This window comes from Manduca sexta, chromosome 2 (assembly GCF_014839805.1).
Source record: "Manduca sexta isolate Smith_Timp_Sample1 chromosome 2, JHU_Msex_v1.0, whole genome shotgun sequence".
Classification (NCBI taxonomy): domain Eukaryota; kingdom Metazoa; phylum Arthropoda; class Insecta; order Lepidoptera; family Sphingidae; genus Manduca; species Manduca sexta.
In genome coordinates, this window is record NC_051116.1 from 9,179,399 (window position 1) to 9,203,141 (window position 23,743).

General features: G+C 37.6%; 1 protein-coding gene and 1 pseudogene across 1 annotated transcript; both read left to right on the forward strand.

The window, feature by feature from the left end:
• The first annotated feature begins 1,510 nt into the window (after window positions 1-1,510).
• On the forward strand, window positions 1,511-3,244 carry LOC119189071 (annotated as a pseudogene).
• A 372-nt stretch (window positions 3,245-3,616) lies between these two features.
• LOC119189069 (CD63 antigen-like) lies at window positions 3,617-6,232 on the forward strand. The gene has a single exon (XM_037437752.1). It carries the CDS (start codon window positions 3,747-3,749, stop codon window positions 4,509-4,511), a length of 765 nt encoding a protein of 254 aa, XP_037293649.1. The 5' UTR covers window positions 3,617-3,746; the 3' UTR covers window positions 4,512-6,232.
• Window positions 6,233-23,743: the final 17,511 nt, after the last annotated feature.

A 23,743-nucleotide genomic window follows, 5' to 3' on the forward strand; every position in this document is an offset into this window, starting at 1 on the left:
AATAGACCAACTTAATTACATCTAATGTAGACAAGTTAGTGAAAATAAATTAAAAGCTCATTATATTTTCAATTATGTTTTGAAATATCAAAACTATTCAACGGTACTCGAGAAAACTTCTCACTAATATAACCATTGAATTTTATAGTGTTTTTAGTATATCGTAGTTTGGAACTTGCGCTCTATTACAATAATATCGTGGCACGTAATTCGCATGGCAAGAAGAGCCCTGGTTGCACCTCTGCCTACCCCTTCGGGGATAAGATCGTGATTTTTTACTTACTCTATAACAAGCAAATTGATCTTCTAATGGTAGGTTACAATCGCCTATACACATCTACAATATAAGAATCATTGCTGCCTTTAAATATTGTCAAACATTGACGTATATTCTATAGACACGAACGTCCATATAAACTATTTTTTCAAAATCTGAATTATAATGGCAACCAAAACGTCACTGTCATAACCTATTTATTCTTGAACAACAAATAATTTTACTTATTTGACTAATATTCTTTATTCACATCCAGGTTTACACTTAGACTCGAGTTCTTATATTATGAGCGACACTCCGTACATAATCCACGCTGTCAAGGTTGAATCATACTAAAGTCAGGTGTACAGATTGCAGTACAATTCTGTCGAACACAATGAGAGCACGGAGCGCTAGATCTAGTACGTAGTATATGTATATCGATGTTGTCAAATATTTCATAAATATAAATATGAAAAGGCGCTAAGTATTACAACCTTGTACCTCCCACTAACCACAGAACCATGGCGTCTACAAAACTGTGTCACAGATAAGGTACTTAGGTGTTACGAGAGCGCGCCTGAGGTCCGAATAAGGCTCGCCGTGTACAGTCAAGCCGGACTGATGGCTTGATGACTATCAACTGATGGTATTCGGATAAAGTATTCGTCATGGTGTTCGGTTGAAATTTCTTAGAATATACGATTAAATATTTTAAATCATTCCATGGTATTTATAAACTACATTTACTAAAGACAAATGCCCATTACACATAGAGATTCAAGCTCCGAAGCTAACACTCAAATAATGACTGAGATTTTGTTTATTTAAATACTAAAAATATTAGAAAGAATAAAAAATCTAATTAGAAGTCTTCAGATAATTGTTATTAATAAAAATGCCTTAGTAACCCCACTAACAAATCATAAAACACATACAAATACCTACTACGTAGATGTACGATTTGCTTACTAATAAAATAAATTCAGTGTTATTGTTGAATTTGATGTGATTTTACTGTCATTTATTATTCATAATATATAATATACTTTTAGATTAACATGGCTGCTTTAAATTTCTACCATTTTGATATGCATAAGATGATTTAAATTCCTCTATGAATACATAAAACAACAAATACTCATCGCAGACTTTTAAAAAAATAAGAAAATTTTAAATTGAAATTATAAAAATACATATAATTATTAAAAAATAAATAGACGTAATAAAACAATTATATAAGAGACATCGAACAAAATATAAAAACAAAATTCAAACTTTTCGACGAATTGCGCAATCTTTTCTTTAAAGTTAATAAATATTGAGAAAAATTTTATGTCGATACAATATGTAAGCAATATTATAATAACAGATCACGATATTGTCGCCCCTGCTCGTGTTAATTAATGCTATCTAAGATCTTCATTACATTTTATCTTTAGAAAGGGTTTGAAGTCACCCCACAAACATTGCGAATGAATCATAGTACAATTCATAGTAAATTTTTCCTTATAGCGGTAAAAACGTTCAAAACACGAGGAAAATATTTTTCTATACCACACATTCTTACTAATATTATAAATGTGAAGGTTTATGATGTTTGAATGTTTATATTAGAAGTGAAAGCAAAGGCTGAATAAATTGGGATGTAATTTGGCACCCGGATATATCATAATCATAAACATATATAGGTTAATTGTGTGTTGTATATATGCAAATATTTACGATCCAACAAAGGTATCTCACACGGGCGAAGCCGCGACACCAAATACTAAATTGCAATATCATCGGAACAAAACAAAACCTCACTAAAATGATAGCATAATAATATACAAATGCATTTATTATGAACTAATTTTATCGAAACCGCGTGATATTTACCATTCAAATGCGGTTAGCGAAATTACTAAGTTAGCAAAACCACTACATTGCATAAAATTGTGAATTAGTTCAACTTCATTGTTTAATCACAGGTATGACGGCTAATTACATTGAGTATTAACATCTGGCTCAGTAATGACATATTTGAAGTGATAATTAATTTGAATTTTAATTAAAACTAAACTGGTTGCACCCCTCAGTTAGTCCACGCTACCGTTCGTGTTCGGTCGACACGATGTCTTCGGAAGATATAATCAAACTGCGTTGCATATAGTGAATATTATATACTCTGTCTTCGGAACTATCATTGCTGCGACTGGAATCTGGTTCTTCGTGGAACTCTCAGAACTCATCAGCTTGAGGAACAGCAACCACTATCTCTTGGACTACCAGTCTATTGGCCCCAAGTGGTGCCATGGCTCTTCATTCTCTATGGAGTTTTCGTGATGCTGACAGCCGTGTGTGGTTGGTGTGGAGCTAATAAAGAAAGCCGAGGGTTGCTCGGAATCCACGGAGTTTTCTTCTCTTCATGGTTATTGGACAATTAATAGCTGCAACTTTAATCTTTGTTTACGTCGATGGAGAAGCCACTGATAATTTCATAACTGATACGGTATATGATGGATATCATAATACGGAATCCAATACCGAAGCCTTAGAGGCTTTTGGAAGATTCGAGAGAAATTGCGATGCTGTGGAGCGAATGGCGCAAGAGACTATAAGAGCTGGAGGAATGATCTTCCTTTAAGCTGTTGTCTAGATAGTCAGAGCATTTGTGAGTTTACTGATAAAGAAGCAAACGAAAGACTTGGATGTGCGAAGGTGGCTTCTGTATACACTAAGATCATCAGTTCTTCTGTCGCTGGAGCGTCTCTACTGTTCTCTCTGGTGGAAATTGTGGGATTAGTGTTGGCTTGGAGGTTGTTTGACTCTTTGAAAGAAGTGGAGCATTATATTCAGGACGAGATGGCGGGCGAAACTGAGTGTTAATGTTAGTGACAATTACGGATAAGTGATAAGTTAATTACTTAATTGTTTAAGGTAAAGTAATTATACACTAAACATTGGTGACTCAAGTTTTTGAAGGTTATTAAAATGGTCATGAGTAATTAAAATGATATATTTATGGAATACATTATATTTAAAATATATAGGTAATTGTTAAAGTAATGCAATTTTGAAATATGTGTCACTAACACTATTTAATTTTATATATTATATTGTATTTTTAATTGATTAGGCAAGCATGTAATATTATTTTACGCACTATCTTAATTTATTCCATAACTTTCTATTAAGGTTACATTAGATGAATTGTTTTAGTAACTTAGTTTTATAAATTATTTTAATGGAAGAATAAATATTGTTAAGTTATAAGTAATTAAAAAAGTACAAGTAAATCTACTCTAATTCCCTACAAACACACTATCAACATATTAAAACACAGTACTTAACTCATGTTAGGATCAATCCATCAGTCAATCAAGCATACTTGTTCGCGTGCGCCCACACTCCACTCTAAGGCGCGGCGAACACGTTTATAAAACTAGTTGCATCACCGCTGCACCTCTCATTTGTTCGACAATAATCTGCGCGTGCGGCCGCTACGATGTCCAAAGACGACATGATACGCTCGGTTCTCTACGTAGTTAACGTGATATACGCTGTGTTCGGGCTGATCACGGCCGCCACGGGAATATGGTTCTTTGTGCAACTATCAGAGTTCGTCAGCCTAAGGAATAGTAACCACTATCTGCTGGACTATCGTGTGTACTGGCCTCAGGTCGCGCCGTGGCTGTTTATCCTGCTTGGACTGTTTGTGATGCTCATTGCATTCTGTGGTTGGTGCGGGGCTAACAAGGAAAGTCGCGGTCTCTTAGGCATCTATGGAATCTTCCTGATTCTCATCATAGTTGGACAAGTGATTGCTGCTACGTTGATCTTCGTGTTTGTTGATGGTGAAGACACTGACAGGTTCATAAAGGATACAGTATATGATGGATATTACAACACCCAGTCGAACCCTGATGCGTTTAAGGCGTTCGGAAGGATTGAAAGGAAGCTGAGGTGCTGTGGCGCGAATGACGCGAGAGATTACAGAAGTTGGAGGAACGACTTGCCGCTCACCTGCTGCCAGGACAGTTACTACCGCGCCACTTGTGACTTTACTGATAAAGAGGCAAACGAAAGATTAGGATGCGCGAAAGTGGCTTCTGTTTACACGAAAATCATCAGTTCTTCAGTCGCTGGAGCTTCTCTGCTTATCTCCTTGGTGGAAATCGTCGGCGTGGTGATGGCTTGGAGATTGTTCAAATCGTTAAGAGAGGTGGAGCATTACATCCACGAAAGAAAGGAGGGAGAAACCGAGTGTTAGTGCCAGTATTACCGAATTGTGTTCGACACGACTGTAATCGATTACCGACTCTTTAGACATCCTTGTTAACCAATTGTCTAATTAAGATATCTTTCACGCGTCTCGGGTCAAAGTTGGTCTGGAACGGTCATAATGCGCCGCTTCCTCTTTACCAACGTTGACTTCTCGAATGACGTTACCCACCATTATAGTTTTATTTGGGTATTTGCAGTTACCAATATTATAAGTTTTGTAAAAATTCGGCAGCTTATAATTATGTCAGGAATTTATTAAGTAGTGAATGCATTAAGTACCCAATTAGTTGTAATTAGGTTATATCGGTATTTCACAATGTATTTGTTTAGAAAACGGTATCTAGGTCAGGCAAAATTAAATTCGATAATTGTTAGAGGAAAGTAATTTCCTATACAATGATCTATGGTGGGACGGAAGCTCCAATTGCATTTCTAGAAGCGTGAGCTCATGTCGTAATGTGAGAGGTTTCAAGGCCCCTCATGAGATTTCGGCCTCTGCTACCTCTGTCCCACATACAGCTTTCGCAACAACTATTGAGCCGTTACGATACTCCTCTATGTTAATTTTTACGCAACGTGTGTTATGCTCGTAGTATTTACAATGAATATCAATTTGGCCTTTCCCAATCTTTGTGGGTCGGATTGTACACGTGCGATGAATTTTAAAGTTATAAATTTAAACAGAAATTAAGAATGTATAAGAATGTATATTAAGAATGTAGAATTTTTCAAAGGGTTATTTCAGACCCCCTAAAAAGAGAAAGTCCATGTATACGTTTATTTATATTTATATAGATTTTTTATATACTTTTGTAATGCCGCTCCCCACTCTCAATTTTTCCTAGCCCCCCCATTCGTACCCCATTTCCGCCTTTATGTGCCTTTATATTTAATTGTATTTGGTAACTTGGTGCTTATTATAAGTGTCATTGCCCTAGTTAAGTGTTTTTGGCAAAATTAATGTAAACTAACATGAGTTGGCAAAGATGGCGCTTTTGTCGAATTTTCGTATTCGAAATTTAAACGTGATTGTTTAAAAAAACATCTACTTTATAGTAAAAGATTTTTTTAATATTTTCATTACATAATAGTTTGTTAGTTAACAGCGAAGTATATCAAAGCTGCTACTTGCCAACTGATGTTTAGTGTATAAGTCATATTTTATAGTTTTCTATAAAATACTTTTCCGTCCTTTTTCGCCATAAAGTATGCTTGTATGTCTCCATATGCCAAAGAATGAAATGTGTGGGTACAAAAACTGAATAAATGATTTTAATATATTCTTTGCATGCATAATAATAAAATCACATACGAAGAGACAAAATGTATGAAGTGACTTTTACATAATTATTTTTAGAAAATATTTTTTTTATTAAAATGTGACTTTATACATTTTTCCTTTCAGCTTTCGGAATATAAGTTATTTTTTATACATGGGTCAATTTAGAAAGCATTTTTAAAGATACTGCTCGCCTTTTATGCCAACAATTTTAAAGACCAACTCGATGACTAATTCTGGAGTTGCTACTGTTTATGGGTATTCGTGGCATTTGCCATTACGACCGACTTTCTCATTAAATCACTCAGATTAATCATTTTGCAAGCTTTAATACATAATTAAATGATTTCGCGCTTCAGAATTGACCCAAAATTTGTAAGAACTAGTCTTAAGTCGTTGTAATAAATTTACGAAATTATAAAAGAAAACTAGTTTTTTTAATTATACCGCTTTCGTAGTTGGGTAAACAATGAGTCAGTCTCAGGTGCTGCGAATGAACGGGGTTCAATTCTGGGAAATAGTTTAGAAAGTTGTATGATCATTTTGTGTGAAATAAATGCCTTCAAATGCCTTTAATATACTATAGAAAGCCCAAGTTTGTTAGTTCTTTGTTTGACGTCATATCTTTGGAGCTACTGTTTCGACTTTAAAAATAATTTTACAAATAATTATATCCATTATTTCTGAGGTTTTTATTAATGCAACGGATTTTATTGTCAAATTTTTTTTAAGGATTTCCAGTAATATGCAGTCTGTTGATGGTAAATCCTACATTGCCAAAAGAATTCTAAGTATGTACATGATTCATATTGAAGGAGGATAAATGACATTGATTTTTTTTTATTGTTTCGCGGTTTTTTATATGATAATTTTCTTCCGACGTTTCGGAGACTTCAGCCTTCATGGTCACGGAGCATTTCGCCTCGAAAAATAGTTATTTCAATGCCTAACATTCGCGTAAATATAAGAAATCAGGATGAATGATATTTGTGCGTGGAAAGGTAAGTCATATTTAATAATTTTAAGATGTTCAAGACAGGTTCAGTGTAATGACCTCGTGAGTACAACGCGGGAATTATTAGCTTATTTAAATACCAATATTTAATATTTTTTCATTCTAGTAATAATGAGTAATTTTATGATAATTAAATGTATCACGCTCCAAAATTCAATTCAAAATTAGATCACTTAATCAAATTATCCTGTGACTCCTATTTGTATTTAAAATCGATCATGACTACATCACAGACCAATTTTTTATGTTATATCCGTTGATGCATGACGGTATTCATCATGCGTGACTTGCAATGCGTAGCGATTGTATTGAATCAGTAAAAATTGGCAAACTAATGCATATCATATCCCGTTGTCATATCGAGGCAGTCATACACTATAATGTCACGAGCAACATTTATACATTATTTAAAATAGATTAATTGATGCAAAAAAGTAGGTTAATTACAAGCTTTTAATTCATACTATTTATCAGATAACAGAAAGAAAGCGCCGCACCGTGTGACGTCACAGCTGTTACAATGCAGACGTGCGAGGGAGATAGAGAATTGTTCCAAATACTTTTGTATACACTAATACATATTGCATATGAAATATTAATTGATCATAATATTTCTTCTGTTTTTAAGAAATATTATTTTCAATAGTAAGTAATTTACGCGGAATAAAATTTTAATATACAAAATAATGTAGAAATCTATAAAATAATAAAAATATAATTCGAAATTCCACGTCAGTTTAATTTATGTCGCCTTTCCACACGTTCTCTACACAAAGAAATAAATAATACATTTTAATAATGGTGACACAGCTGTTTGTTATGTAAACATGTCCAATGTTTACGTGTTGTGAGAATTAGTTTGTTACGCAATAAATGGCGAAGCGATACTTCCGCATTGTAGATTACTTAAAATGCAAGTTTTTATATAATCCTTATTATTTATTAAAAAAAAAAATATATCTATACAAGAACTTTTTTCGAAAAAAAATACGTTTAGTAACACGAGCAATAAATACTAGATCGTTATTTTTTATTTGGTTTAATGTTCATTGAAATAAAACAAATTTTGGATTTTATCTCTATTTTTAATATAATATTCAAAATCAAAGTTACAACTTACAATATTTAACTATATTTTACAATTACACATTTTTTTTAAATAGTTTAGCTGTTAATATAAATAGTTTTATTTCAATGTCTAAAATTCGCGTAAACATAAGTAATCAGTAGGATAATATTGACGGGAAAAGTGGAGGGTTAGCGCCCTCGTGGAAGATCACCGACTAGAGTGAACAAATAATTAAACCAACTCAAGCTGCACGATACAATTCACGCAATGATAGAACTAGATGGAGGGAATTTATATACTTAGCCTCTTATTCATAGACGTTATTTATCTAAGCTCTATCTTTACTGTAATAACAAGTCTGTTTTCTCCGTGCTGACGGCATGTCAGCCTTCGCAGTGCGTAGACATAGGGCCGTTGTGATTGGTTAATATTGAGATACAACTTGAATTTAATTGGCTGTCTGATAAACAAAGCTGAACACAAAGCAATCTGTCAGATAAACAATGTCTATGAATAAGGGGTTAGCCTACTTCGGTCATTCCCAACGATCGGGTGAAAGTGTCGACGAACTGGCGGCTCTTGAGCACCAAACTCGCCGACACTTCATCTAATGATCTCGCCTCTATTCCGCCCAACATCGTGACTCGCGAGGAAACGACCGGCGCGATTCGCTCCTTCACCAACCATCTCCACCACGTCTTGAGCGAAAGCTCCGAGAGGGTGCCCGAGACCGGCAACGGTCAAGGGCATCTTCCCGATGACGTGAGATGGGTGCTGAGGAGGCGAAACGCAGCACTAAAAGCCTGCGTGTCTGACCCCTCCCCGGATCGACGACGTCTCGCGCGTTACCTCCAACGTGAGGCCAGACGTCGCGTAAAGGACGCCGTCGATTCGAGGTGGGAGCAGCACTTGTCGGAAATCCAACCGACCCACATGGCCTTTTGGAAGCTGGTCCGCTCTTTCAAGAGAAAGGATGTGGCCTCTTTTCCTCCGCTCAATCGTCCGAATCAACGCCCCGCGTTTGACGACGACGAGAAAGCGGAACTATTAGCCTCCACCCTGCAGTCTCAATGCTCGCTCGAATCCATTCCCGTAGACCGCGATCATCTTGTTGCGGTAGACACATACGTCGAAAGTAGGAACGCGATCCCTTCGCCGCCTATTCCGCGACCGTTACAAACAACAATCGACCCGGACGTCGACGCGCCCCCGACCCCCGCGCCCCGGTGACGATCGAAGAAGTCGTCACTCTGATCAAGGCACTAAATAGGCGAAAAGCCCCGGGGCTGACGGTATCCCCACTAGGTTACTGAAAATGCTACCGGGGCATCTGGTCAAGATTCTTGCTGACATCCTCAATGCAGCATTCCAGAACTGCTACTTTCCTGAGGCCTGGAAAGAAGCAGTCGTGATAGGGATTCACAAGCCGGGTAAACCCGCGTCTGATCCGGCCTCTTATAGGCCCATTAGCCTCCTTAGTACGATAGGGAAACTTTATGAGCGGATCGTCCTCGACCGTCTCAAAATAGTAGCCAATTCTCACAATCTGCTCCCTCCGGAGCAGTTTGGTTTCCGTAATAGACACAGTTGCGTGCATCAGATACTCCGCATCACGGAGCATGTCTACTCTAAATTCAAGTTAGGATTTTATACCGGTGCTCTCTTCTTCGATGTTGAGAAAGCATTCGACAAAGTGTGGCACAACGGCTTGCTGTACAAGCTGTACACTCTCAACGTGCCCACACATCTCGTGCACATCATACGAGAATTTTTGTCGAATCGCGGTTTTCAAATATCGCGTCGAGGGCACCCTCTCCTCTAGACATACCATCTCGGCCGGAGTCCCGCAAGGCTCCGCGCTATCACCCTTCTATTCTCGCTATATACTAGCGATATTCCTAAATTCAAAGACGCCCATCTGGCGCTATTCGCGGACGATACGGCGATCTACGCTTCACGTAGAGAGCCGGAACATGTGGTGCGCACTTTGCAGGCCGCCGCCGACCAGCTCGGCGAGTGGTTTCGCAAATGGCGCATCACCGTCAACCCTCCAAAAGCCAAGCTATCCTATTCTATAGGAAGTTTCAGAGAGAAGCGCCTAACGCTTCAGTTAGATTGTCTGGCCAGATCATCCCTTGGACCCATAAGGTCAAATATCTAGGTGTGATCCTTGATCAGAAGTTGACCTTCGTCCCACACGTAAATGCGGTACGCGCGCGAGCCGCATTCGCGATGGGCCAGCTCCACTGGCTCTTAAACCGTAAAAGTAAGATGTCTATCCGCAACAAGATTAGGATCTTTACTACGTGCGTTAGACCGATCATGACGTACGCGTCACCCGTATTCGCGCATGTACCGCCTGCTCGACTTAAGCGTCTGCAGGTGTTGCAAAACAAATTTCTCAGACGTGCACTCGATGCCCCGTGGTACGTTCGCAATCGCAACCTCCACGTGGACACCGATATGCCGACCATCAGGCACTTTATGCACATGGCCAGCAGACGCTACTTCGATAAGGCGGTCAATCACCCGAACCCGTTAATCCGACTCAACTCGAAATACACTCCATTTGACCGCGCCAAATGGAGAAGACCGCGTTCAGTACTATCAGATCCAGAGGACGATATCACTCTGGCAATACGTAGAAAGCACGAGCTGCTTAAAAAGCTCAAACACTCCACACGACCGTTGCTCCGTCCTCGCCGCCGAGGACCTCGCCGCGTCCCCCGTCCTCCCGACCCTTCTGATAATTCCGGCCCGGACGCCGATGTAATTATGTTAGATTGTTAGGTCGTTTTCGCACCTTTCGCGTTTCCATAAACGTTGATGTCCCCAAAACATCTTCTCTCAGTGGCCGTCCTGAGCCGAGGTCGTGACCCTTTAGAGGGTCGCCCTCAGCATGGTCACTTAAGGGCTCGCAGTGCCTAAAGCACGCACCCGCAAGACCGGTGTGTTTGTATAAGCCGACCCTTGTCAGGCTAACAAACGTAAGTCAGCATCAAAAAAAAAAAAAAAAAAAAAAAAAACTTCGGTCACGATTCTCATCATTGAGGGAACTACTAGATGGGAAGCGTATGTGGTGTGTGACTCCGAAATGATTATGTCACTTCTCGTAATTCCCTTGTACTTTTGTATCTTACCTTTATGTCTGTTTTTAACGCAAAGCAGCAGTGTGTAGTTACCGTTATTACGGTTCGAAAGACATTGTAGCCAGTGTAACTACTGGACATAATGAGACTAACATCTCATGTCTCAGGATGGCGAGCGCAGTGGAATACCACACTTTGTAATTCAAGGTGCTGGATGGTGTTTCTACTGTTTATCGGCGGTCGAATCGCTTACTATCAGGCGATAGGCAAGCTCATCTCGTCATACAAAGAGATCCGTTTCCACCACGGTCTTCAACGATACCTGGATCGACTGATCAATTTGTCAGCCTGGGTAATCTCTTTTAATGCATAAAGCGTAAATAAAGTAATGTTTGCAATTTCATAAACGTATTACGTGAGTTGTAAAGCAAAATATTTACTAACAAAATCACGTAGATAATGATGAACCATATATGATGAGGGAAATGTAGAATGGCTATTAAAAATGTTTTAAATAAATTTCAATTTAAAGGCCCCGTATAATTTTTTTATAGGTGGGGTAACTAACCTCGCTCTACCTTATGGGAAGTAGAGTTGGGTCCAGGTAGATTTGCCCTTATATTCTCTCCTTGAAATAGCAGCAGTGAATAGGCTTGGAGATCGGACCTAGGTTCGATTACCAGGTTGGAAAAACTCTATGTGGTCCAATATGTTTTTCTCCGGATTAGATTGTCTAGAACGGGTTGACAAGCAGACCGGTTGTAATAACTTAACAAAAACGTCTGCAAAATGATTGAGAAGTGATAAGTGTGTTGCATTTACCCTACATTGTAGAGCAATAAATGCAGGGGAAGAAGGAAAAAGAACATAAAATGTGCCCAGTTTTTTGAGGACCAAAATTGTTTTTTATAGTGAATATTTCATACTATGATTGTACCAGCAACATAAGTAACTGTACATTTCTTTTTTTTTGTATGACGTAACTGCTTTTTAATTTGGTTTTGTAAAAAAAGTTAAAAACAAACAAGTGTACAGACGATTCGTAGTTTTTAATTTGTTCTAATATGTGGGAGAGTGTACTTGGTCCTACCACTTCACTTACCATCCATTCTATTTATATGGAATTTTCATTCTACATTAATATCACATTAGTATAAAAACCTATATCCCAAAATCGCAAGTCACAAGATAAAAAATAACGACGCAAACCGTATCGTAGACGTTTAAGTTAGAACGACATAAGCGATTGCGAACTCACTAGGCCCTTTACATTCTGGGTTACGGTAATAAAAACGACAAACATGTAAAAAGTGTCGACGTATACTTTTTGTAGATGTTCTGTGACCTACTGGGTGACTACTATTGTTTGCGTACAGGTGTGCGATTGCGACACGACTTATAGTCGCTAAGCTGCAATGTGTAGTACAAAATTTATAATATAAAGAATGTAACCAGAAATGATATTTTATGATTCGTTTCGAATTAAATAATAATTAGAAGTGCAAAATTACATGTTTTGAAATAGGAGTTTAGCTACTAATAATTATGTATAATAATTAAACAATAACAAATTCCACTGCCTTGATGGCGCAGTGACTGCCTCGGTGGCATATTTGTATTACGGTATTACTGCAGCGATGAGGTTCTTGGGTTTGATTTTCGGGTCGGGCAGTGAAATTGGGTTTTTCTACTTAGTATCAGTCTGGAATCTGAAATTTGTGACCGATATAGCGATAGAATCGCCTCCTATCACATCATGGACGGAATACACGCGTTAGAAAGTGGGTGCACTCGTTGCGCCTCTGCGTACTGTTTCGGGGAAAAAGGACGTGAGTGTGTGTGAATTCTATTAATTAATGTGATAATCAATTGAATAAACAAATCATCAATATCGACTATTCCCAAATATAATCGCGAAAACATTTTAATATTTTATTAAATTAGGAAATTACGATATAAAAGTCGCGCTAAAATCGCACGTCTGCTCAACCAAGTTGTAGGTCGGCGAGGTTTCAGTATGTATGACGTAACTTTATTAGTTATTGTTTAGGTTTAGGCGCTGGTATGTGACCTAACTCGCTACACAGGTATTGTTACGACTTAGAAGCGCCGTTAGGTCCCCTACTAGTATAATACAGTAGCTTTTGCTTGTCAATTTACTTGTGTGAAGGTCTTAGACTTCTTTGGAATAGATTTATACCTTAACTCTTTGGAAATAAAGGCGAGAATTATGTAAGTTATTATAAATGTTAAGGAAGTATTTTACTATCATTACTATATTGTATTTAGAGTCGTTTCTAGCATACTTTATAAACTACCTATTTTTAGGGTTCCTTACTTCAAAAGGAATCCTTATAGGACCATTTTATAGTCCGTCTGTCTGTCTAGACCCTTTTTTTCAAGAGGCGTAGATGTATTAAGTTGAAATTTATATCAAATACCTACTCGGATTTACGGTATTTTTTATTGCTTTGAATGACGAGACGATCTTGCCGTTCGCCTGATGGTAAGCGATACGACCGCCAATAAACAGTAGAAACACCATCCAACACCTTTTTGTAGTATTCCATTGCGCTCGCCATCGTGAGACATGAGATGTTAAGTCTTTACACTGGCTACAATGTCTTTCAAATCGGAACACAACAGTGACTACACTGTTGCTTGGCGGTAGAAATAGACATTGCGGTGGTACCTACCCAGGCGGACTCTCACATATGAGAGACCTACCACCAGTCCAACTAACACATTAAACTAAGTCGATAAGGTCACCTACATTACGTCTGCTGGGCTGTGTTTAAAAATATTTGAAACTCAAATAATTATATGTACAAAGTATTGTTTGGTATTCCACTGTGCTCGCCATCCCGAGACATGAGATGTTAAGTCTTATTATTTCGAGCAGTTACACTGGCTACATTGCACTGGTTTCCTTCAGTTGTAATATTTAGATGATCAAAAGATTTTTAATTTGATCACCATTGTAGGTGTCTACGAATAAACGTCGATATAGGCATTTACTTACTTTAAGCATTCAATTGTTTGTATCTACACAAAAAGCGAGAACAATGGAGCTTCTTTGACGATGTAATTAGCTGCTAATTACCATAACCGTAAGCGATTTTGTTGCTACTCGGTTTTACAAAAGATTTCTTCAATGTCTCCCAAGACAAGTCAGGTAAAAGGAACGTATGTAAATATAATAATATCAGCCCTGTATTACTGTCCCACTGCTGGGTACTGGGTAGGGAGGGAATAGGCATTAGTCCACCACGCTTTAGTGTGGATTGATAGACTTTACATACCCTTAAAATTCTCATAGAGAACTTCAAATATATGGAGATTTTCTTACAATGTTTTACTTCACCGTTAAGGCAAGCGATAATTGACAAAGCATACATACATGATTTTAGAAAAGTCAGAGGTATGGGTTTTGAACCTGCAGATATTCATCTCGTACTCAAGCTGCCTAATCTTATGAGATGAAGGCGTGAATGTAAAATTATGCAAAAAACAATGAAATAAATTTCAATATAAGTATTTATTGTTTTGTCTTCATTCAGCGAAATTATCTCCTAGCACATGGAGGTAAATACAATGTTGTTTAAATACATTGACGTACCAGATACGCAACATCTTTTGAAGGTTTCCAGAGTTATGCCAGTGAGTATTATTTGTGTATCGTTGTCAAAACGAAGTGACATAGTTTGAGAATATTTGTATCCACATGGACATATGTATGGTGTAAAACCCACTATAGTGGTTCGTGTAAGTATGTCGCGATCCGGGATCAGCCTGCGTATACTCAGAGATCCGTAGAAGAACGAAAGTCACTGACATAGCTCATCGAATTAATAAGCTGAAGTGCCAGTGGGCAGGACACATAGCTCGCAGAGCTGATGGTTGATGGAGCACGAAGGTTCTGGACGCAGCGTTGGACGTTCGCCTGCGAGGTGGACAGATGACCTTAGAGAAGTCCTAATAAAAGACCTAATAAAATCGTGGCATTCTCATTATAGCTCAGTGATAAAATCGCTTTACACTCGCTTCTCGATAACTACCTAACTCTAACTAACTAATAACTCGTTTCTAGTTTCTACTCGCTGTTCATTCACTGCCAGCAGTGGGACAAGTGCTTTTAGCCATTCATCATCTTCAGCTACAGGTGTCCACTGCTGAACATGGGCCTCGACGTATTAGAATCGGTCCGTATCCAGCGACTTCCTGCGATTTTTATTAGGTCATCTGTCCACCTCGTGGGTGGACGTCTGACGCTGCGCTAAGTGCGTTCTTTAGCCATTAGCATACATCAATCTAAGATGACATTTCACAAGGTAATCTCATTTTTAAGACTGCGTAACAAACTTTATAATGCAATAAAATTTTATCTCATCTTCAAATTAACGTAAAAACCATTGACATGTTCTGGCTGTCACGTAAATGTTTGTGGAAGAGAGAGATATCATAGTATTGCGGTCTATGCAAAGTCTACGCTTCAACCAATATAAGAGACAGATAAGGCTCGTAGTCGCTTTGTCCTTTTCTGCGGGGAAAGAAAGAGCTAGTATATTTAATCTACCCCTTTGTGAATAAGCGCGAATATACTTTGGTATAAATTAGTTTCCGAATTACTATTTAATGATAAATACGAACTTTCTAAATGTCCGGATGTAGCGAGAATGCCGAAGTCATAAGTAATGTGTATGACGAATCGATTTCTTAAGCGTTTGTAAGCGTTGAATGACTACAATACAGATTAGGTATTGTATTAACATATTACTTTACTACTAGCATTACCATAGCGGCCCCAGACATTTTGAGAATAAATTACTGGTGGTAGGTCTCTCATATGTAATTCCGCTTGGATAGGTACCACCGAAGTGTCTATTTCTGCCGCCAAGCCACTGTGTTTAGTTCCTGTTGTGTTCCGGTTTGAAGGAAATTGTAGCCAGTGTAACTATTGAACATAATAATACTTAACATTTCATGTTTTAGGATGACGAGTGCAGTGGAATACGAAACAACACTTTGTAATTCGAGGTGTTGAATGGTGTTTCTACTGTTTATGGGCGGACGTATTGCTTACCGACAAACGAATGGCAAGATCGTCTCGTCATTTAAAACAATAAAAATAAAATGGAGACAGGCATTATTCATATATTCCAAAGGGGGAGGCAGAGTTGCATCTATAGAAATCATGGCTGTTTTATTACGCTTATTCACGTGTATTCGCCTTTGAAAATTTTACATACAATGACTACTATTTTTAGATATCAACCCTAGAACTTTACAGTAGGAAATAGATCACATACTTCAACATAAGAAACCCTCACAAAATTTCCTTGAGTACATTCCATAGTCTAAGGAAAATCTCGACTTAATCTTGCTAGGACCTGGTGACGTCATCCAAGGTCGATCACTTGTTTGTATGCACTGTGCATTGTTATATGTCCTGTATGTATGTATGTTATTGCATGTTGCAATTAAGGGTCGGATTTGGAAGGATTTTGTTGAGGGTGATATTCTGGAGTAAAATGTGACTTTTTGATGGTCGAAAAAAGACAGACTCGATTTTTTTTTATATAAAAATAATTATTTGATAATGAATCAAGAATGTTACAGTAATTGATGATTGTTAAATATATAACGTACTTACCTAACTGTGATGTCTGATAATTATTTAAATACAAGTATTCATAGTCTTTATTTAAGAACATAATAATGAAATCAAACTGTTATACATATTTTTGTGTTATTTGCTTTTATGTGTCTAGAATAAAAAACATGATCAAACAAAAGAACACACTCCATTGACATATACTTTGTCGCTTTACATGAACGTAGATTCTTTTTTTTTTATTGGGGCTCATGGCCCCCGTCACGCTTCCCTAACTCCACAAATCAATGGCAAGTCACGTAGCTAAAAACATCTCAATTGCCGTCTTCGACTGTGACCTTAGGCGTTCACTATTCGATTGGCCACTGAGTGAGGGGGATTATTTTTTGTTTATGAATTCTTAATCCGCTCTGTGCATAGGCATTTGTTTAACAATACAGTGACTAAGTTTGGATTGTGGTACGATCATTAGCTGATCCTGGAGTGATAGACGAGCTTGCCGCTCGCCTGATGGTAAGCGATACGACCGCTCATAAACAGTAGAAACACCATCCAACGCCTTGGGTATTCTACTACGCTCGCCATCCTGAGGCGTGACATGTTAAGTCTTATTATGTCCTGTTACATTGGCTACAATGTTCTTCAAACCAGAACACAACAATGGCTACACGCTGCTGCTTGACGGCAGAAATAGGCATTGCGGTGGTACCTACCCAGATGGACTCTTAGGGTTATAGCATCATCCGAACGAGCATTGAACCGAGTCCCTACCCCGGCATATGCCCTAGACCAACATACCAACCAAACTCGTAGTGGCCTTCATGGCAATTCACTGCAATGACCGATAAGTACTTTCCCTATTCTATCGGATACATCACGATGATTCCCAGCTAGATTCTACAAAACATCTACTTACTAAAGATGAATTTATATAACGGCGAAATGATCCCTTTCCACCTGCTAAGTGGAGTGAAGTCCAGATAGTGTTAACTGATGAAGTTCTCCCTTGCCAGTCGACACAATAATGCTGGCCAGTTGGCTACACCCATAGTTATCGCAGTATGAACCCCGCTGCCCGCTCGCCGCTCGTCGCTCTCCGCTCCCCGCTCCGCCCGTAACCAAATCATCCGCGCTGATTAAATTAGCCGCTGTCTCCGAAACGAGTTGACGTTAATTGCATAATTGCAGTAATCGCACTTACTCGCAATTTATATTAATTACGTACGGACGGGCACATGTCGCTTAATGGGGACAGCTTGTTACTTACTTAGCGCCGTGTCGAGATCCCATGTAGTGGATCTTAATATATCAATTACTAGATTTTGCTCGCGGTTTCGCTCGCGTGAAGAAGTTTTCAAGGATAAAAGTCCCGCTTGTGCATTGTAAAAAAAGTATAATAATATAATATATAATAATAATATCGGGTATTATATACTGTCCCACTGTTGGGCACGGGCCCCCTACTACTGAGAGGGATTAGGCCTTAGTGCACCACGCTGGCCTAGTGTGGATTGGTAGACTTCACACACCCTCGAAATTTCCTATAGAGAACTTCTCAGGTATGCAGGTTTCCTCACGATGTTTTCCTTCACCGTTAAAGCAAGTGATAATTCACAAAGAATACACACATATTTTTTTAGAAAAATCAGAGGTGTGTGCCCTTGGGATTTGAACCTGCGGACATTCGTCTCGGCAGTCCGTTCCACAACCAACTAGGCTATCGCCGCTTAAAAAAACATACGTTTTAATTATATTTATATAGCTCACTATTTTGGTCATAGTGGCTTCCACATAAAAGGAAGATATATGCTGTCGCCGACTTTTATTTAGAACTATTTAAGGCAAATAATTCTTCGGTACATCATCTTTGTCTAACTCGAACGGTTTAAGCAGCTTACGCCAAGATAGCAATTTTTTTTCTGACTTACTTGATATGTATCGTTATATTATGACCAAATTATACAAAATCATTATAAATTGTGACTATGTGTTATTCTGATGTATACTTAATCAATATTACTGTAAAGTTTCATCCAAATCCGTTCAGTAGTTTTTTCGTGAGAGAGAAACAAACATCCATACATCCATCCTCAAAACCTTTCGGTTTATAATATCAGTAGGATTAAGGGTCTATTACAGAGTCTTAATAAAGGCTAACTGTTACCCTTATATTCAATAATAATATAAGGCGACGAAATGTAAAATCTCGCTTTCAAATATTGGATGGTAAAGAAAATAGTGCATTCAGCTTTAACTGTATTATATATACTGATAACGCTGAATTTGTTTGTTTAAATGAGTTAATCTCCGGAATTAATAAATTGATTAATATTTTTAATATGACGCTACATTATTCCTAAGTGTTACAGGCTACTTTTTATCCCAGAAAAAAACGTTTTCACGCGGGGAAAAGCTAGTAGATATGTTATTAACATACAAAACAACATCTAAACTAGTATGACGAGCGCGGTGTTTTGTAATTCAAAGTGTGGTGTTTCTACTGTTTATGGGCGGTCGTATCGCCTACCGTCGGAGCGGCATGCTTGTATTGTCATTCATGTAAAAATGTATATTATGCGAAACAGTGGTTATACTATCAGGAGAACGGCGTCTTGTCTCCTGCTTTGTATAAAAAATGTTTATGCATTATTAGTCCACAGCTTTGCTGGTGGTATATATTTTATATCCGCCCTGATAGCGACCACCGTACACAAGGTTTTAAAACCCGCCATAGTGGCTCACGTAAGTTTCGCGTTCCAGGATCAGCCTGTTTATATCTGTTTCAAACAGGCCGGCAATATTGTGTCAACTGCCCCCCAGGCAATCAGCTCTCGCCAGTCGATATTCTATTGGACCCCACTCTATTTACCATTAGGTGCAGTGGGATTCTTTGTTATGCACGTATTAAAAACAAGTTCGATTTATATTATAGACTAAACCAAATATAACGAGTTACCTAAAAAAGGAGTAAAATTTATTCACAGCATCCAATCGAACCCGGGAACTTGTCATCCTAAGCCCTACTAAAACATTATCAAAACCAATATCGTATTCCTTCTGCCTACTCCCCGAAGGACGAGGATGATAACAATGGCCATATTGAATAAAAGCTTTCACAAAATATAATTAAGTAAATTTAAACTCAATTACTATGAGCATAGGGTATAATAATTATTAAATATTATTAGTACTCATAAACAAACGAATTGGAACTCTATGTTAATATTCATAAGGTTGAATGGTAAGAATGAAATAGTTATAAACAAATGGCGAAGCGTGGGCACCTGCCGGGTCAAGGTTTGGACTTGCGCGTAGTAAAAGATAAGGTAGTAAGTAAAGTCTATTTGTTACCTTAGGGCTTGAACTCAATGTAAAATTAAGTGACGTTTAGATTAGAATGAAAACTTACCTAGGTTTTCTTTTGCAAGCAATTTTACCGTGTCAGCAGCCACGGCGAGCTGACTTTTGCTTTAAAAGCTTGCGTTTGTTAGTGGCGAGTCATCCTAAAGTATCATAGTCTCATAGCTCCCAGTGGCTTTTTAATCTTAGACATAGAAGACAGAAACTAAACGTGAACACAGTAATACGCCTAATGCGGGTTGGCTGACTTCACATCCTCTTACAATTCTTATAAAGAGATTCTCAGGTATGCAGGTTCCGTGACGATGTTGTTGTTCTCCGTTCCTTCACCCTCATAGTCCAGTAAAACGGCAATCCGACCGGAGAGAGATCAGATGCAGGACCTACGGCTTTACGTGCTTTGCGATCACCATCACACCTTCAACTTCTGACTCCGAGCTGCGACTGAGTAAGATGGAAAAACCCAGGCACAATTATTTTATCCCGAACCAGGCATCGAACGCGGGACCTCAAAGCGGTGACTTGCCGCCTATAACCACGCTACCGATAGTTGTATAGTAAAATTGAATTACTGTTGACATACTACGATACGCTTACGACACTGTAGTAGTGCGTACGAGATCGGCATGCGGCCGGACCCCCCGCGACCCCCCGGACCCCCCGCGAACTCACCAGTTATGTCATTAGGAAAGTGAGAGTGTATGTAACGGGGTCGAGTGGTCGACATATTGAAAGTATGATCGATAAATGGTTGGCTTTTATCGATATAAAAATGGTTTATTTGCGGTTAGTGTTGTGGAGTATCGATGTAATTTTTAACTTTCTGTTTATAGGTATTATATTTATTTTATTTGGGTAAGTAGTTTTCCTAAATTATACAAGTATTAAAAAGGAGAAAACTAAAATAATTAAAGCCACGATAAAATCCGAAAAATAGTTTATTTTTAATATTAATAAGTGGCTTGTAACTGTGGTAGAGTACCTTTCTATTTTTTGAATAGTTTTTAGAATCGATTGAAGGGACCCATATATTTTCATGACAAAAGAAACATTTCTCGTTTTAGTACTATTTATCTATACATGATACAGTCACCCCAATACATCTGACGGTAAGCGGTGGGGTCCATATAGAATGTCTATTTATATATGTTTATCATAAATTAAATTAAAATCCTTTCCTAAGCTCACAACCATTTCGAATGTGGAACTAAGGTCTAGAAACTGGGTGACCTTTAACTGCACAAACTTCCGACAAACCAGAATTCAATAGGCTGTAAATTCTAACTACAGTACCGACTTATTTAGCACACCCAACGATAAATCGTAACGATAAATGTCGAAGTCTGTTTAGTATCCGATTTTAAAAAGATTTCGAGTAAAGTAGAGCTTCAAATCGGATCAAATTTGATACATTTTCTAGACGGCAGGCCTGTTGGATTGCAATAAAAACAAGGTGTAATTAAAGATAACCTTTTTATTAAAAAAAAGACATACTACCATTACAGTGGTCGGAAATCAGAAGGGAGACCACACTTAAAAAAATAACAAAAATATCAGTGACAGTGTTGCCAGTATATAAAAGTTTGTTAGTAATTTTTTATAATATAATAATATACAACAAGCCTACCTGACGAATTAGAATCCTATTAATCCTGCTGTATAATGCAATCTGCAGGAAGTAAATTTGTAGTTCCTTTTTCTATATGTATACGGCCAAGTGACTCCTCTACATCTGATGGTAAGTGGAGTGCGGTCCAATAGAATGTCGACTGACTAGAAATGATTACCCCTCGACAGTCGACACAATTATGCCGGCCTTAATTTTTTTTATTGTAGATGAAGCAGAAAGGTAAATAAGTCGCCTTGAGTGAATATTTTAGTTACCTTAGAATAATTTATTTATTACTTAGGTCGTAGCGTACTATGACATAACATAGTTGAGGAAACTAATATTATGATGGTAGTGTATACCAGAAATGGTAGATAGTGGTAAACCCAATATCACTTCGCTCGGCATGGGATTCGAACCCAGTCTTCCGAGGTAGTGGAACCGGGCGCGCAATACAAATACCCAATCAGAACTAGATAGGTAGGCAGGACCTTACTTTCTATTGAAACTTCAGTTAGCATTCATATTATTTGTAACCAATCATGACTTATGATTCGAAGGACTTGTAAAATAGAAGCTCAGTACCATTTGGCTAGTAGAAAAAGGGCATTCGTTAAGCAAGCGAGTTTGAAAGCCTTCTAACATGTTAAGTAGACTGCTGGAATTTTTTGAAGTTGCCTCACATAACCTTGAGGCTAGCGACCGCCTTACTACAAACAATTAGAAGCTCGCACAAGGTTTCTCATCTTGAAGTACTTGTGTGTTATATTGAACGAGTTTGGGCGCGGTAAATATTATAAGTTTGAAAGGGTTACTGATATAAGCGAGATTTTTTTTTAATTAAACTAGATTCAAACAACGTACTGATTTCTTATCTGCATACGACTCAGTGTCCTATGTGTCGCCTAAGTTAAGTTTTTCAGCCCAGATTCTTTAGAATCAGAATATTTTATTTGCTTTAAATGTAGATACAAACATATGATAATATAATCTATAAGTTCTGATACATTCTGCCAGATGACGTGCAAAAAGGCTTTGTTGATTTATAATATAAATTAATTTATAAAATATGTAGCTTCTTATAATAATCTTAATGAAATAACTTCTTATTACATTATAAATCTTTACAAATTAATAACAGTTTCTTTTATATACTATTACAATATTATTGTTTCTATATTATGTCGTTAAATAAAACTATAATTTCCGCCAAAAGTCCGTTACAGAATAATAACACTTATAGAAAAGCAATGCTATGAATATCTTCTGAAAAATCCTATAAAGTGATCTTTTAAGTTATTCGGAATTTTTTGTTGTATATAATTGGTCTTATAGATAAAGTTTTTTTTAATAATGCTGTTTTATAGTCCTTCTTATTAAAATAAAAGTGAAGATTTTTTAAGGTGTTTGGGTGTTTGGTACGGATATCTAAATGCAGGAATTGCTAAACGTATTTAGATGAAATTTGGTGCATGGATAGATCAAGTCCTGAGTTAAATAGGCTTTTTATATTATCAAATATATATACTCAATGTGATATATACCGGGAAAGTTCTTTCATAATGATTTCTTATGTTTACGCGAATGTTAGACATTAAACTAAACTATTTTTAAAGTTCAGTTCAGTTTTTAAGTTATATTAATTTTAAAGTTCTTTCACTCGCCGAAATAGTATCCAATTTTGTGTTTTTATAGATTTTCTGTATTTGTGCTATTTAATATTCAGTTATCCAATATCCATTTATCTAACTGCCATTTTGTTTATTTATGGCCCCATTCTCACAATTGCTGCTGCTGCGTTTAAATGCCAACCTTTTACTAGCACGACAACGTGACCCCACAGCAACTGATGGCAACTGGAGTATGGTCCAGATAGTGTTCGGACTAATCCTCTTCATTCGCCATAATTATGTCGGCCGAATATAAATAATATACTTACATGGATCACTTTGGCGGGTTATACACCTTGTGAACGGCGGTATCAATGGATACAACTGCTTCCCTCTTTCTACCAATTTGTGGGGTTCTAAAACCGAACTACGCTGTATTTAAGTTATGTATGTCAACAAAAAAACCAGTTGTGATGTGTTTGTCCATTTTTGTGAATGACGCGACATTACATCATCAGAAAGCTTGATTTTCTAGTTTATGTACCCATAGATTCGTGGTGTAAGTGACGTAAT